Source organism: Manacus vitellinus, unplaced genomic scaffold, assembly GCF_001715985.3.
Source record: "Manacus vitellinus isolate BGI_N305 unplaced genomic scaffold, ASM171598v3 scaffold_43_pilon, whole genome shotgun sequence".
In the NCBI taxonomy this organism is placed as follows: Eukaryota; Metazoa; Chordata; class Aves; order Passeriformes; family Pipridae; genus Manacus; species Manacus vitellinus.
This window is the reverse complement of record NW_021940560.1, coordinates 7,018,555-7,031,084: the sequence shown is the minus strand read 5'-3', so window position 1 is coordinate 7,031,084 and position 12,530 is coordinate 7,018,555. Positions and strand designations below refer to the sequence as shown.

Sequence of the window (12,530 nt, the reverse complement as noted above, 5' to 3'; positions counted from 1 at the left end):
GTTCTTTATATTGAACATGGCCAATTAACAAGAAGTGTAATCTCCACAGAATACACGTGTCACTGCTGGGTCTGATCAGTCATTAGAGAAGCACAGTGTGGAGGGGAAAGCGTCCCACTTCCACAGACTGTGGTGTTTTTGGGGAACAGCAGTTGTGACTAAATTGTTTAATTTTTAACCAAGCAGGTTGAAGTGGAACTGAAGTATGCATAGGACCATTTCTCCCTGGGGGCAGGGCTGGTATAGCCAACTGCTGTCATGGTTTTATATAGCCATGGACATGGGTTCTTTTCTTGTGTGGCTATGCCTGACTCAGTAACATTCATCCCATATTATAGTGAGCAAGTCTGGGTACGCCTTGCTAGAGGTCAGGAAGGATTTGTGCTGCAGAGAGCATAAGAGAAATCTTGTTTATTTTCCTCTAATAACTAAATCAGTCTTAAGTGGGTTGAGGATTACAAATAGGAGACTCTAAAGAATTTTGCCACATTCCTAAGGGTTATATTTAGAGGTAAGCTGTCAAGGGCAACATTTGCCAAGTTTTGGATGTGTTTGCTATAAAGGTTTGGGGTTTTGTCTGGCATTTCTGGCAGTACTAAGGAGTAAAGAGAGTCCTATTCCTGCCAAAATGGGAAAAAAAAAAAAGGAATGAGTAAAATGTGAGTGAAACCCATAATGCTCTCCATTATCAAAACTGGCTTTAATTACAGAACATTTCAATTAAAAAGGAATGTTTGAAGCCTTTTATGTTGCCTTAACTCCTGTTTTGGTCTGTCTTTTCTTTGGTCTTCTTCCTGCAACTTCCTGTCATTATATTCCACTAATTTTACCTTTAATCCTAGAAAGAAGAAAGAGTCGAGGTTCATTTTGAGCTATTTGCTATTTCTCTTTTGTGGGGTGCTGTGAGAGAAGTCAGAGTGTTGCTTGTATCAGAAAATAGTCATTAACACATAACATAAGTGTATGATGATTGCTTTAGTATTTATTATAGAGTATTGGAGCTGTCTTGAAAATATTTGTATATTTAGAGGCAAAATAACATGTGAATTTGTTACTAATGCCACTCGACAAGATGGGCATTCTTCTTAAATATATATACTGTCTGCATAACAAGTTTAGAAGCATTGGAGATTGGAAATGGTTATCTTTAGCTTGTTCTCAATGGCAAAGTACATCAACGAGGCTGTTCTTACTAATGTCTCCCCTTTAGAACTCCAGGTGACATATAATATTCCCATCATATGCATGAAGTAGGAGGAAAGTTAGAGAGGAAAAATTATACTTGTAGGAATAGTTCTGTTACAGGCAGAAATCAGTGTCTTACTGCTTGCAGTATTGCCTTCCCTTCCTTCTGATTGGTTTTTGTACCTCATATTTAGCAATGTACTTTGAATGAACATTTCGTTTCTACTTTTTAACTAAAAGAAACATAAGGAAAGGGACAAAAGTTCCTTTGCATCTTTTCTCTCCTATGTGGTCAGTGCATTCAAAAAGTTGTCTTGTCATCTTTGTATTCTGTGTTCCTCCAAATGTACATCAGCACTTTGTGCCTATCAGTTGATCTAAACTCTTTAGTTACTGTCATCAGACACCAGGAGCACTGTCCTGCTTTATGTCACATAACAAATTGAAATGAGCCAGACACTTTACTTCAGCAACATTTCTGAAATTCACCATTTCCTTCTGAAAGAAGTATGGATCAAAAAGCCAAGTAAATCAAAGCATACTAGCAGTTATAGGTGCAGTAAATAAGCATGCATGCATGTACACTTTTAAAGGCTTATTCTTGAATATTTATTATGAAAATCAGAATTTAATTTAGTATGAAGAAAGAAAGAAAACTGTTTTTTATGAATATTTAACTTTCAAACAGATCAGTGATCAGCTTCTCATTTTACAGAACTCTTGAGCTGCAAAATGAATTAGTGAAACCTTACAGTACTGATCAACACAGTCATCTACGAGTATTTGGTTAGCAAAAAACCAACACAACCTTTTCTTCCTGTGACCCCACTCTATTTTCTTCTGTACCCCTGAACTTTTCTGCTTCACCACTTAGAATGCACAACGATGTCTCATTGTTAGTTGTGGAAATTTCCATTCAAAGGGCAGGAAATTCCTGCCTAGGTGTTAGTGTGCATTGCATGACAATGAAATTGTCAACTCTTATAAAAATTTTAGTGTTTAAAAAAACTCAAACCTTCATAGATGAAATAAATAAAGATGAGGATAAGGAGCTGAATAAGGATTTCTGGCAAAGATTGAAGAACCGAAGTCTTTGCTGAGATGTTTTATTCATTCTTTGTGCAAAAATTATGTATGTGCCAATGTGTGTTTTATGAAGAGATGCCTAAAAAAGAAACCATAAATGGACATTCAGGGAAGAGCAAGAGCATGACAAACTTGCATAATACTTTCTTTTGCATATTCTCTCTCTTTCCAGCTTTTCTAATTCAGTGTATTTTCTAAATCTGTTTCTCTGTTGATAAACTGTCTGTTGGCACATTTTTGAGGTCTCAGTAAGAGGTGACTTCAAAGTACTTGTTTGATCATGAACCTATGCAAACATTTTTGCCTTTGCAACTTTCTCTGTCGTGGAGTCCCTCAAATCTCTGACCTGTTGCAGAAGGAGTTGTTAACTTTGGGATTTTTCTAAACCTGCCCCCATCAGTTTTTTATGCCAATTATGGGTTTGTAAACCTCTATCATGTTCTGTCAGGTTGTCCCTTTCAAACTGGAGAATTGTTAATGACTTTGTTACAGATTTCTGTATGTAACAGTGGAAACCATCCTGTATCTTGGATCCTGTGTTCTGTGTTTTCAGCTTCTTTTTGAGAAAAGGGACCAGAAGTGCAGTGATATCTGAGGAGGGAGAAAAGAACTTTTTATAGAACAGTTCAATAATATTCCCTTTATTTTTCAATTCCTTTCCAAATAATTCCTATCATTTTACTTGGTTGGTGGATGGACTGACTGCTACTGAGCAATGGACTGTTTTTTTTCATGGACCATGATCATATATTATTGTAATGCAAAGCCTTCATTCTTGAGTGACTCTGGGTAGCTCAGGTTTTTTTTCATGCATGAAGTGAGGACTGGTTTTCAACATGTGTGTCTCTTTAGTTATGTTGAATTTATTGGATAGTCTGTTTTCTTGTCACTGTGTCCCTTACTGAGATTACTGAGGGGGCTTTTTCAAAAAGCTTCAAAACTTCAAGTGTTCAATATTACGATGTTTTCCTGCAACATTTTGAAGTTAGTTTCAGTTTTGCACCTCTGAATAGTGTGTATTGACAGCACACTTTTGTCACTTCTCTGTTCTCTTTCTCATGATGACTATTCATTCACAAGAGCGATTCCCAATCTCTCCCAAAGAGATTTAGTCCCTTTAAGATTCTTAAAGATTTCCAACATGCTGCTTGGCTTCTTTAGAGAACACTACCAGAGAGAGAGGATTTCCTTGGAGAGGAAGAATTGACTATTGTAATTTTGATGGGTTTACATGGTCACGTCGTTAACACTTTATTGAAATTTCAGACAATTTGTTCAGTGTAGAATTCACACTTGTTAGTCATGAATCACTAAATCTTCTCCACATCTATTGTTAAATTCAGTGGTTAGCAGTTTGAAAATTTCATATTTGAGCTCCCAGGGACATCAGCTACTCTTTGTGATTTAGCACTGTAAAACTCTTACAGTTAAACACTATGTATTTAACTCTCTTAATACTCCCCAGCCCTTGTACTCTCTTCTAGCTCCCTCACAGACAGGATTTTCATTATTCGAGGATGTCTTGAAAAGCTTTTGATGACAGTTCTTGAACAGAGATTATGTTTGCATCACAATCTCAATTGTCAAACATTGCAGGTACACTGCATTTTGGCTTATTTTTGACTTGACACTTCGACAGATAAGCTGCAAGATGTTAGGACTTCAAGACTCAACAGTATGCATTTAGGATATATACAAAGATGTATCCCAGTACTAACTTTTCTGAATTACATTTGTCATGCTTTATGAAACCATTGCCCCCTGAATTTTTCAATATAAGAAAGTGAGGCTGGATATATGGGCTCTTTTACATACATTTTACAGTCTGAACTTTCAACCCATAAAGCAGTTTAGAACTCTGAATCAAGCCCTTCTGTAATCCAGTTGGCCTGTAGTTCTGCATATGTGCTTCTTAGTTTCATTCAGTGCTGAATTTTTGGTGTTCTGTGAAGGCACCCAAATGGTCCAAAATTGCAAAACACTGTCATTACCTTGGACTGACAAACTGTTAGTAAAGCAGAGTTGTTAATTACCACCATCTACTACCTCAAGAAAACTAAGCGCAGAGTTTAGTTCTTGATGAGTTTTTTTAGCTTTTATATTTAAATTTTTCACCCACCAAACTTAAAATTTCACCTCTTTATACTGTGCCTTCTTGTCAATATTGTTCTAGGTAAAGACTTATCAAATAGTTGTCACTTGATGAGAAAGGCCTTATCATGGTGCTTTTAAAAGTAGGTGGAAATGACTGATGAACAGTAATAACAGTTCTGCAGTCAGTGATCAACAAAAAGTACTTTCCTGAATGGCATGTTTATTTTAGCTGCTGAAAAATTGTTTCAGAAAAGGTCTGTATAGCTGTTACTCACTTCACTCACTCACTGTTACGCTTCCATTTTGATTCTGAGGAGAAATAATTTGCTTTTTTTTAATGTGATTATCTCCCATGCTCCAAGTCTTGGTTTGCAGTGTGGACAGCAGGATGATAAGCGCAGTTAGGTGCACACTGCAGAGAATGCTGGGTTTGCATTACTAGCCAACAGTAATTCTTCTTTGCATTAATTTTGGAGAAAGTAAAAATCTGGAGTTTACTGTCAAGTGATTTAAGATAAAAGAATAATTATACCTGCTCCCTAGCAGGCAAACTCAAGAAGTGCATAAATAGTAGAAGGAATGTTGATATTTCATTTGCAAGTCAAATTTCTTGATTTATTTACATGTAGCCTTTCTATTTATAAATGTCATATTTACGCTCTCTCATTTTCCACGTCAGTGTTTTTAGTGTTCAGAATCAGTATCCTGATTATTTTTGTGAATTATTTTGGCTTCTTACAATATATACCTTTATGATCAAAAATAACACTCTGCAAGGAATGTGGAAATTCAGGACTACTTAATTGCAAAAGGAGAGAAATGTGAGATTTAGGCAAGGTATAAGGTGCTGATAATATTTTTATGGTGCTTGGTAGATGGTTATAAAAGCAGTTGCTTTTGACTTGAAGTAAGTAAGGAAATAAAGGAGTGAGGCTTTGCTTGGACTTTGATTCTCTTTGGGATTCTAAATGTTTTATCTGTGGTTTTAGACTCTGAATCATGAAAGAAGTTAGTCATATGTTTAAGTAATGTTCCCAGTTAATGTTATGGACAGTTAATGTTCAATTCAAATCTGAAGTAAAGGGAAAAATAAAAAATGGAGCAAGCTTTTAGTTTTTTGAATAATTTGTGTTAATTAATAATACCAACAACCACATTGAACAAAAAAGCATCTTTGTCTTCATCTTTTGTCCATTTTATGTAATACTTAGCCCAGGACATTTTCTGGCCAGTGCAGCCTTGGCATAGCTGCCAGAGTAAGGAGATTTACTGATGAGGCAGGTCCTCCACTTCAGCACAACCAGGTTCCCGAACAGATCGGGCTAAAGCAAGGAGGCCATCATTATGTACATTAAATACCCTGTACATTCAAATGCATCCCAACAATTCATTTAGCAAGGAAGCTGTAAAAAGTGATAGCATTCATTCACCTTGGCCTGATACTTTACTGCTCCTCCAGGATCTGAAAAGACAGGATTTTCACCAGTCTACTTGCCCTTTGAATGAACTTCAGTAAAATTTTTGGCCAGCTCCTCCAGAGCTGTGGAGGAACAGAATTTACATGACAAAAATAGTGAGTGAAAGTAGAATTCTTAAAAACTCTCTGCCAAGAAGTGTAGAAACTTGTTGCCTGATTTTAGAGCTATTACTAAGACTATGTGCAAATATTGAGGGAGAGTCTTCTGATCTATGCTGTGTACTGCGTGTAAATACTGTCTTTAGCTAATTGCCTTTGGAATGCCAGTAGTCTTTAAAACTCAAAAAACATATGGCATTGAAAATTAAAGTAAATCTTGTTTGCAAATTAGGATGGTGTACAGTTTTTTCATAATTTTTTTTAAATGCAACACTAAAGCCTTTACTCTTCTCTGCATTTTTTCCAAAATACCTTTGAAACTTAAGGTAAGTGGAATATTTGTAGGCATCTTATGGGACTCAGATAATGGGTATTTAGATAAAGGTGTGTGTTCAGTTCTTCAGTTGGCAAGACTGCATCTTACTAAGGTGACATTCACAGTTTTCTTCACAAAGAAGGTAAACTAATTCTTGTGCGTCTCTGACAAAAACGGTGAAAAGTTGCTATTTCAAAATGAGGTTTTAGTATTTTTAGGCCAAGTATTGTTTAGGCATGCTGAGATTGCAGCTGTCTGGTGGTGACCTGGTTTTTGTCCAGTTAGAAATTAAGAGGACCTTGGTATCGATTTATTTATACCTAGACTATGAATGAAAAAGCTGCAGTTTACTTCCAGTCTAGAAGAAAACAAAACTAATAATGTAATGAAAGATCAAATATAGAGATCAGATAAGAATGAGTGAACTTCTCTTGCTGGCTTTTGAATATTGCTGCTTCAAATTTGTAAAGACTGAAAATATTTTATCATTGCCATTACAGGATAAGAAGGCTTATCTGGATGTCATCCACACCTATATGGAGGTCCATGGAACTGTTCATGGGACAAGCACCATGTATATTCCTGGCTATGTAAAAAACCATGGGATACTCAGCGGGAGGGATTTGCAGTTTCTACTGAGAGAAACCAAAGTAAGTTTGTCAAGTGGGAGTGGTGGCAAAAATAGCTCCAGATAGGCAGTGTCTGGAGTGCATGCATTTCACCTCCTATGAATAAGCTCCTAATTTAAAAGCATTGGGAAAAAATTATCAAATATAAAAGATCTTAAGTCGTCTTCTGTGTGCTAAGAATACGTTTCTCATCATGTCCGTGTTTTTTGGACTGACAGCTCTTATTAGAAAATTGGCGTGACAACCTATAGGCACATTTAACAACCAGCTTGGGAAACAGGGATAAATGCATTTTTCATTTTCTTCAGTGTGATATTCAGCTCAAGGAGATTATCAGCTGAGAGTGTGCTTTGTTTCCCATCCCTGAGGTCAAAGTTAGGTAACAGCCGAGAGCTGTGCAGTGGCATGCTTGCTCTGCCCTAGCAATGACTTTAACCCAGAGCGACCCTGCTCTCTCAAGGAGAAAAGAAAAGCAAGCACTTCATTTGCCATTCATGTCCTTCCTCTGCTTCAGCTGTGCAGAGAGAGTGAGCAAAAGAGCATGCTTTTTGTGGTGTGCTTTGCCTGTGGCTCCAGAGTCAAGGGAACTCAAGATAAGGGACAATATATACATCAAAATAAATGACTTCTGTCCCCGTAGTTAAAATGCTTTGTTGGGATTCTGTGCCATTCCCATAATCTTTATGGCACTTTACAACATTAAAACACTTCAGTAGTTTACATTTAAATAGGATGTTTAACTTCAAGTTGGTGAAAGAAGAGGGTTGTATGTTTAAAATTAGCAAAATCTGTGGAACTGCGTCCCTGTTGATAGTTTCTTGCTGTGCACTTCTACAGAAAAATCTATTAAAAAAAAAAAAAAGGAAACTAAAAAGCAAGCAACTCCCAGGCTTCCCACACAAATGTAGAGATCTCCGTCTTTAAGTACTCTGGAAAATGTTGGTAATTTGACATCTCTGTGTGACAGCTGTTGGTAAATTATGAGTTTTTAAAGGCAACCACTGTGTGTATGTACTTGATGCATACAGATACACATAATGTTGCATATTAAAAAGTCAACATTTACTTTCGTCATAGATAATCTGAGATTACACAGCTTTTGCCTGTGTGGAGTAGGAAATCCCTGTGTTAATCATAATGTGGGAAGAATATTGACCTTGTAATAACACCAAGCACGAACAGTGCCTCCTGAAAAAAAACATGTCTTCTATTCACTGAAATAGTAAAAGAAGCTAATGGAATTCCTGTAGAATTATTCAGTCCTTATAATTTACAAGTAGCGGTTCATAATAATAGTTATGTTTGCCTGTGTCTTCCTCTAGTTCTTTATCAGCCATCTTACATGTATCACAATAAAAGACTTGCTTTTCAATATTAACTAGAAAGCTCATCTAGTTGTTATTGGTTATATTTGTTGTGTTCTAAGATGCAATGTAAAGACACATTCAATTTAGGACAAATTCAAGTTGATACCTACATATTATGCAGCTTAGTTGCATGGATTCTGTGACACAGGAAGTAGCAGAGTAGCTTCACTCAATTTTGACTAGTAATTGGAATATCAGATGGAAGAGACTGTCTTGTGATTTTGAAGTGCTCCCGAGACAGCAAGTTGCTTATTTTCCACAAGAAGTATTTGGTGAAAAGCGTGGATCTGCAATGTACTGTTATCAGAGTCCTACAAGCACTTTAGGTTTTCACGATTTTCTATACTATTGTTGAGCATTGGTTATGGTCGGGTTTTTCCTTCATAATGTTGGGGAAAATCGTCTGAGAATTTGCTGCATTTCTTTGTAGATGACACTGAGAAACACATCAGTGTGTTTCAGAACCCTGTATAAGGAATTCATATTTTTACCAGTTATCCTCAGTTATCTTTTTTATACAATCTTTCTTAATAAGCTTTTTTTAAAAATTACATCTGCAAATAGTATTTTCATGTGGCTTTTCTGAACGTTTGTTAGCAGGTTTGCAAATGACAAAAGCTGTTTTCCTTTTAAGGAAATTATTTATTTATGATGCAACCAGGCTAACAAAACTTTGCCTTGATAATAAGCCATTAATAGTCCATCTGCTTCTCCTCATAGTTATTATTGTCAGGGAAATGGGTGTGTGATGTATTTCTAATGTTGCACTGAAATGAAATTAAATATGGCTTACTGCATCAGGAATTTTGCTTATTATTCCTGTCTGATACTGTTTCAATATATCTAATTGAACAGAAGAAGTGAAACAGCAGCATCCGGGGTTTGAAAGTGGAAACTGAGATTACCATCGAATTTGTTTGGACATTTTTAGCTGAAGGTGGATTGGGGAGGGTGTGCAGGGAGTTGTGGGGTTTATGTTTTTTTGCTGGCTGATGCTTCGTACCCCATAGGTATTCTGGCTGTTCTGCCCTAGCATATGGTTACCTGTCAGTGTTGATCAACACATGTACTTGTTCTAAGTCTTCTTGTTGCTTGTATGTTCAGTTTCAGATTCTGATACCCTTTAAGAGACAATACTTGAATGTAGCTGGTTATAAAACACCACTCACCTGTCACTAGTGGCCATCTGCTGTCTATGTGGGTCAGTTGTGTTTATATCAAATGGATCATGGCTTGAATTTCTAAAACAAGTGCAGGTTTTCCACAAAAATCAGGCTGACTTAAATGGGAGCTTTGTGCCCTGAGGAGCCCAGTGTTTGTGTGCACATGCATACAGTGATGTACAAGGACGCTTTTTTACCATAATCACTTTATTCACTAGGCAACATGGCCAGAGTTCCCTAATGAATTTAGTTAAGGAGGTTTTGTCACTGGACTATCCGTGTGCTGCAAGTGTGTGAATAATCAGAGCCATAACTCTGGGCTGGGAACATCTGTGGGTACAATGCTGGCCAGGACCATCAAGGGCTGCTGTTGCTGTCTCCCAGCAGCAACCTTTGTCTTTAGGCTTCCAGAAGCTTTCAGATGTTTTGAGACCAAGGGCAAGAATTCTCTGTCATTGCTTGTGATGTCAACACTGTGTTAGCAAGTTTTTGTTAGGTCAGCTGACAAATGTTCTGGTTTTCACAGAGTGAGAGCTAAATAATACTTCAACAAATTAGATGGTTCAGTGTACTCAGAAGCATCAGTTTTTTTGAACTGCTTCATTTTGCCTTTAGACAGCAAAATACCAATAGGTAGTGGCTCAGTCCTATGATTCTTAGTCAGAACTTTGCATTCCCAAAATGTGTTTGGTCTCTGTAGGACACAGTTATTCTCTCAAGCATGCAGCTGCCATTTCATTCTGGTGTGTGTTATAAAGCAGCACATTTCAGAATAAGTGAGTTTTCCAGTCAGGAGGGGGCTGTTTGAGCCTCATCATGGCTAGTTCAGCTGTGTAGTGCATGACAAAAACGAGACATGTCTACAGTTTCTAATGAGAAGATGTAAAGCCATTCATCACGTCTGAGGAAAATAGGGTAGGCGAGCTGGCAGCCTTCCTGCCAACTTCCATGGCTCCTTGCCAAGTGGGCAGCTGGAGGAGTTGGACTAGACTCTCTTGGAAGAACCAGTATTGAAATCTTGAGAAATATTTCTCCTTTCAAGAAAGTTTCAGATGCAACTTTTTACTTCATGTCACTGTACATTTTTGAGGGAGCTCAAATTCTTTTACTAAGTGGGATTTATGATTTCTGAATGGTGATTAATAAAAGCAGGAGCAACACCCTGCTTAGACAGAAGCAGGAAAACAAGCTGTTTTTCATATTGCCTTTTATGAAGGACTATCTATTTTTACTTCCACACGCTTCACAGAATCAGCTGAAAGGACATTTAACTAGTGATTCTATTCTCAAGTTGTTTCAATCACAAAAGAATTGACTTTTCCAGAAAGTATTTTATATTCATGAGGAAAATATAGCAAGATAGTTAACCTTTGCTATATTCCTCTTTCTGTAGTTCAGAAGATAATATATAAGTTCAGTAAGGAGACATATAAAAGTGGTGATAAACCTACCAACCTGACAGAATAAATTAGATAAAGTGCGGTGATGTCAGAAGGGGGAGAGGAGAAGATAAACACTCCTGTTCATGGAACTATAGCATTTAGCCTCTGGAATATGAAATTTTTTCTTAAATATTCAGCTACTCGTAATTACAGTCAGTGAAGTAAAGCATTCACTCCTTATTTTATACTTTTGACTATAATTTAGAAAGCCTGTTTGTTTGCCTACTCATTTTAATAATAGTTTGATATGGTCCTGTAAACTCCGCAAATTGCTTAGCATCAACTGAAAGTCAGTGGTTTCCGAAAAAAATAGAAGCACACTGTTTTTTCACAGGAGTGGTTGTGAGTCACTTTTTGTGCCAGAAAATCTCCACTTAAATACTGCACTGTGAGAGGACTGCCTACATTATAATCAGAAAAGAGTGGTGTCGACTGCTGTGATGCTGGGTGGCCAACTCAAAATTCTGAAATTCCAAACGAGGGACTCAGTTCATTGCAAAGGCAGAAAGGTTCCCGAAGAACCTTTTTTTATGAAAACCTAAGTATTCCTGCTTGAAGGTTCCAATACCTGCTTTACTCAAGTGGGCAAGTGAGATTGCAGATACAAATCCCCTTTTTTGATTCACGCAGACCTACAGGCACAGACACATCTGGGTAGCAGACCTTACTAAAAAGGAATGTTTTCCTAAAAAACCCACACTGCTGTTACCATGATGATTTTACATCTGCATTTATTTGCTGTTATCTCTTTTAGATATACTTTTATACTGTAATCTCCTCCTGGCAATCATCACATTGCATGAAGCATCAGCCTACAGAGTGGGTTGTGCCATGTGCCCACTTAAAGCACTGTAGGAAAAATAATGGTTCTTGCTTTTAAGAAATATTTGAAAGGTGAGCAAAATGCTCACATACAGAACATGAAATGGTTTCAAGCACTAATCAACTAGCAGAGCATAAAGGAATTCTATCCTGCGTAGCAATTCTGCTGCAGCTAACAAAGTCAGATCAGGGCTAATATTTTTAGCCACATATACCCACTGTGATGTTACCAACATGGTCACTCACATCTGGAGTTTTGCAATGTAGATCTTCAGCTGAGGTGCCTCTCCCTGGTGGAATGGGTTACCAGATATAGTGACTGGTAAGAAAGTATCCTAAAAACCATAGTGTGGTGGAGGCAACAGTGTACATCTATATCAAAAAATAGTGGAAAAACAGTCTGTTCTAAATCTTTACTCTTTGTGGGACAGAGCCTTGTCTTCCTCACAACGTCAGCTGTACTGAGGATGGATGGTACCTGAAAACTGCTGACTGTTATTTCTGCTTTTTTCTTTTTTTACTTGTTTTTCAATTAGTGACTTGCAGGATTTGTTGCATTCTCTTAGGAAGTACCTTGACAGATTGGTTTAGCCTTTCTGGAAATAACAAGGTCCATGTAATTCAAATGATTAGCAAATGAGAGCATTGCGAGTTACAAAAATGGCCTGTGTTCTCTAATACCTGCTCTTTTAATCAGAATGAGCAAAACTCTCTCAAAGGCATTTAAGATATTTCTCAGCTTTGCTCTATATACTGTACAAAAATACTGGCTGACCAAGGAACATTAATCATAGAGACTCACAGAATGGCTGGGTTGGAAGGAATCTTAAAGATCATCTAGTTCCAACCC

The 12,530-nt window shown here is 37.2% G+C and overlaps 1 protein-coding gene across 2 annotated transcripts in view; it reads left to right on the top strand.

Annotated features, from left to right (window-relative positions):
- MGAT5 (alpha-1,6-mannosylglycoprotein 6-beta-N-acetylglucosaminyltransferase) overlaps positions 1 to 12,530 on the top strand; it is a 76,309-nt gene that overhangs the window by 44,815 nt on the left and 18,964 nt on the right. For both annotated transcript variants that reach the window (XM_018078900.3, XM_008922006.4), the window contains exon 11: positions 6,758 to 6,907. In XM_018078900.3, the coding sequence (XP_017934389.1) occupies positions 6,758 to 6,907 (150 nt within the window). The remainder of the gene's footprint in view (positions 1 to 6,757; positions 6,908 to 12,530) is intronic.